This window comes from Papaver somniferum, chromosome 3 (assembly GCF_003573695.1).
Source record: "Papaver somniferum cultivar HN1 chromosome 3, ASM357369v1, whole genome shotgun sequence".
NCBI classification, from domain to species: domain Eukaryota; kingdom Viridiplantae; phylum Streptophyta; class Magnoliopsida; order Ranunculales; family Papaveraceae; genus Papaver; species Papaver somniferum.
In genome coordinates this window covers 64502231-64506436 of record NC_039360.1, presented here as the reverse complement: position 1 = coordinate 64506436, position 4206 = coordinate 64502231, and the positions used below count along the sequence as shown (strand labels likewise).

Here is a 4206-nt window from a genome sequence, read left to right as displayed (position 1 = left end):
TAAATAGAGAGTTAAGTGGTGATTCACAGTTAAATATGATAATGAAATTACCTACATATCCTTCCTATTTATCCTTTCATACATAACTTCAAATTCTACCTTCATTATAGTTTTTTGATGGTGGTGCTATTTGTAAGTGGTGGTGCCGCCGCTTACATATCGTTACATCGCATTCAGGTTCGTTAGAACGCATTCATGATCATTAAAACGCATTCAGGATCGTTACGCCGCATTCCCCCAAAGGGTTCATCGCTTCCCCTCTGGGGTTTAGTGAAGATTCTTAAGCTTCCACCACCACCATCACCGCTTCATCACCACCGCATCAACCAATTTATTAAATAAAGAGGGTATTTTGGAGGAGGATATTATGGGAAAAGTTAACACCATTTTATTCAAAAATGTTAAATCGGATGGAAGTGGGACCATTTTGTAATCGAAATACAAAAGTATGATCATTTTGTGAATGAATTACAAAAATATGATCATTTTGTGAATGAATTACAAAAATATGACCATCCTGTAATTGGCCTTTTACAAACACAAAGTAGAAGATCATTGATCCTTCTCAGAACTACATGTATATAAAAAGCCATATGTATCCAGCCATGCCTATGCAATATAAGCTGAGAAACCTTCAAAAAAAAATAGGAGTCCAAGATACTAAGCCAGAATACTTGAGAGAAAGCTCGTCGGCTAGCTAGCAGAGATGGTGTGCAGAGTGGAAAGGAATCAAAAGGGTTTGCAAAGAAAACTTCGAATTCTTCGTGACCTAACCGGTTCAAAATCGGTAAGTAATGTTCTTCATATGGTCAGTTAGTAGTATCATCAAGTTTGTTTTGGTTAATATTGATGTTTACGGTCTCATCGTTCTAGTTACTAATAAATCATCATTCATAACCATATAATTCACAGGTGAGGATGAATTCAATCATTTTGGATGCCTTTGACTATATCAAACAGTTGAAACTCAAAGTTGAAGCTCTCAACAATCAATATCTTCACCTAATCAGCCGTAATCATCCGCCCACGGTAACGATCTTCTCTCTCTCTGTATCCCTCTCTCAGAAGTACTATCTCACAATGAAATTTTGATTAGATCAACTCGATTCATTAAAATGAATTAAAAGGAAGAATATTTGCTTTTAGTGATATAACAGGATGACTCGGGCATCATCTTGCTTTTAGTGATCATAGATTAATAAGAACTTGTTAAATAGTTAATTTATCATGCATGCATGACTCGTCTAGCTAGTTATGATAGTATCTGTATAAGTATGATTCTCATTTTTCTTTTCTTGATTCCAATTACAAATTAATTTACTTTGATTATCTCTTATCATTTGATGGAAGACTTGTAAGTTATTCAAGGTGATTAATGAGCGATAGTTTGTATGAAAAAACCTGTAAATGTTGCTCGTTCTTGGGCATTTTGTAGATGCTCTTGCAAGCTTCCGTGTGTAGTCCGTCCTTATTTATTTAAATATTCTTACTACTTAAAGTGATTTAAAATAATCTTTTTACTCTGTTTTATTTTGAATTTAATCTTCGTGACTTTGTGTTATCATCGACTGTAAACCCTTTTAATTTGAAACCTATTTTGGGGATACTCATTTTTTTTTAGGCATACTCATCCATTATATTATTATTATTTAGGATGGATTTATAAGGGGTGTCTAAAGGTAGTGTAATTACCTATATATTCCTAAATAATTTCAATTTGTCATAGTTTCCTTATCCTCAAAAACCTAAAATTAAAAATCAAAATAAACTTTAAACTTAAACATATAGGACTCCAGTTCAATAAAGAAATTAATCAAACAAAGGAAACACGAATCGAAGTGAGCGATATTGGAATGCGAAATCCAAATCTCAATTGCTCTTAGATGTATTTTAGAATGTATGCGTAACAAACCCATCTTGTTTTTGATTGATTTTATTTTGTTTGATCGGTAGAATATGATTTCAAAGATGAAACTAGGGTTTTCAGAAGATCAGTTCGGCTGATCTTGCAGTATCAATTTTGAGCCGAACTTAGTGTATGATTTAGAGAAACACTATGTTCGGCTAATGCGACTTGACAATATTTTCAGCCGAACCTCAATTTTCCAGCCGAACATCAATTTTTCAAGCCGAACCTAGTGGATGATTCAGTTTCTGAGTGAAGTTCGGCTGATAACTTTTGAGCCGAACCTCTGTTTTTTTGAAATTATACCTAGGTTCGGCTGACAAGTTATCAGCCGAACCTAGGTATAATTTAAAAAAAAATAGAGGTTCGACTCAAAAGTTATCAACCGAACTGTTCATCTGGTCAGCAAATCTGGGTTTTAAAAATTCAATTTTTTGGCAGATTCAACTTATAAAAGAAAATTAAACGTCGATAGAAGTTTACCTCTGATTTGAATCACACATTCAAATTACTAAAATCTCAAAAGTCAAAACCCAAGCTTTTTTTCTTCACTTCTTCTTCTTCCTCTCAAAAATCCCAACTCTCTCACATAAATTTGAGTTTTCTACTAATTCACCACTAATAATTTAATGTTTAATCAATCCTTAAAATTCATAATTAATCAATTCTAATCATAATCATTTACACTAATTATATAAGGGTAGTTATGCCATTATCAAAAATGGTGGATGAGGGGTGATGTTGTTTTTTATTTAGTGACCCTATTTTGGCATTATCTAGTATGCCTCAGAAAAAATCTAGTATGCCTCAAAATAAGTTTCTTTGATTTCTTTCCACTCTTGCAAAGAGATAAATTATTTTATTGGGCTTAGTAGATGGGCAACTGTTGCAAGAACTGTAAACGCATGATGGGCCTTATCAGTTTCAAAGTAAATTTTGTGTGGATTGAGAAAGTTACTAAATTTGCTTATTATTGAATGTATGTATGAAGCAGGAGGTAAAGGTCGAGAGGATCGGCAATACTGGTTTTCTGGTGAAGGTGAATTGCAAGAAAGAGAAGGATTTGATGGTGCCAATATTAGAAAGTTTTGATGAAAAAGGTCTTAATGTGCTTCAACTCAATGTGTCATGCAACCAATCCTCATTTTGTATGGAAGCTATCATTGAAGATGTAAATTGTGAAAATTCAAATTGTCTAGATGTTAGAGATGTAACGGAGACTGTTTTACAGGCCTTGAGAGGCAAACTTGGAGAAATATAACCAAGCATACTGCCGCGTCCTTATCGATGATATATACTTATGATTTTAGCTCGCAACATATTGCACATGCTTTTTTTTCCCTTGGCAAATATAAATTCATTGAAAAAAGCTTACCAGAAGTAAGCAAAGAACAAAGATCCCAAACACAGAGAAGGCATAGAGAAACTCAAGCCGAACTCTTCCAAAAAGAGAGAAAAAACAATCCAAAAATCTAGCAACACATTAAGCTACAAAGAATCGAGACCAATTCGATGTAACATTTTCAAGAGAGATCCCTTTAAGAGGTTTTGAATTTCTACACCAATTATAAGCTTGAATCTCACTTGATGGATCACTTGATCTTCGTCAATTGTCGCATAGTTGAATATAACATCATTTCTGTTGTTCCATACGATCCAAGTGATCACGGCCGGTTGAACTTGCCAAAGTACTTGACCAGTTGGGGAGAGATTCTTGACAAAAATACTGCCATACTTTTGTTGCGAAAGGGTAATGGAACAGTAAATGAGTAATCGATTCGCCATCTCTTCGACACAAAACACAACTATTGACCAACGGTTTTCCGTTTTTGTAAATAACATCTCGAGTAGTTATTTATTTGTGGCATACCTGACATAAGAAGAAACCAAATTTATGTGGCCAAGACCTCGACCAAATACTTAGGTTCTTCCTCTCCAAATCCCGCTCCTTTGCAAACCAAGAATATGCAAACTTTACTGTAAAGATCTGTTTTTTTATCAATCAACCAAGAAAGAGAGTCCTCTTCAGAGCGCACACAAATATCCTGGATACTAGAAATGAAGCCAGTGACTTCTTCAATTTGAGTGTTGAAGAGTCTTCTACTTAAACCAAAAATCCGCATTAGCTATGGATTCTGCATATTGCTTGATAGTCCAATTTTTAGTAGTGGTGATCCGATAAATATGAGGATATTTCAGGTTGAAGGGTTGATTCTCAACCCAAGTATCTTCCCAAGATCTAATAGTATCGGTCCTCCAATTTCAGATTCAAGTAAAGTTTAAAACAGTTCAACGTAGAA

The 4206-nt window shown here is 34.3% G+C and overlaps 1 protein-coding gene across 2 annotated transcripts; it reads left to right on the top strand.

Annotated features, from left to right (window-relative positions):
- The first annotated feature begins 638 nt into the window (after positions 1–638).
- LOC113361316 lies at positions 639–3223 on the top strand. Of its 2 annotated transcripts, none has more exons than XM_026604596.1 (3): positions 639–787; positions 913–1029; positions 2901–3223. In XM_026604596.1, exons 1-3 carry the CDS (start codon positions 707–709, stop codon positions 3165–3167), a joined length of 465 nt encoding a protein of 154 aa, XP_026460381.1. In that variant the 5' UTR covers positions 639–706; the 3' UTR covers positions 3168–3223. The 2 variants fall into 2 exon arrangements, with proteins under 2 accessions (XP_026460381.1, XP_026460380.1); XM_026604595.1 differs by having other exon boundaries at positions 2898–3223.
- The last annotated feature ends 983 nt before the right edge of the window (positions 3224–4206 follow it).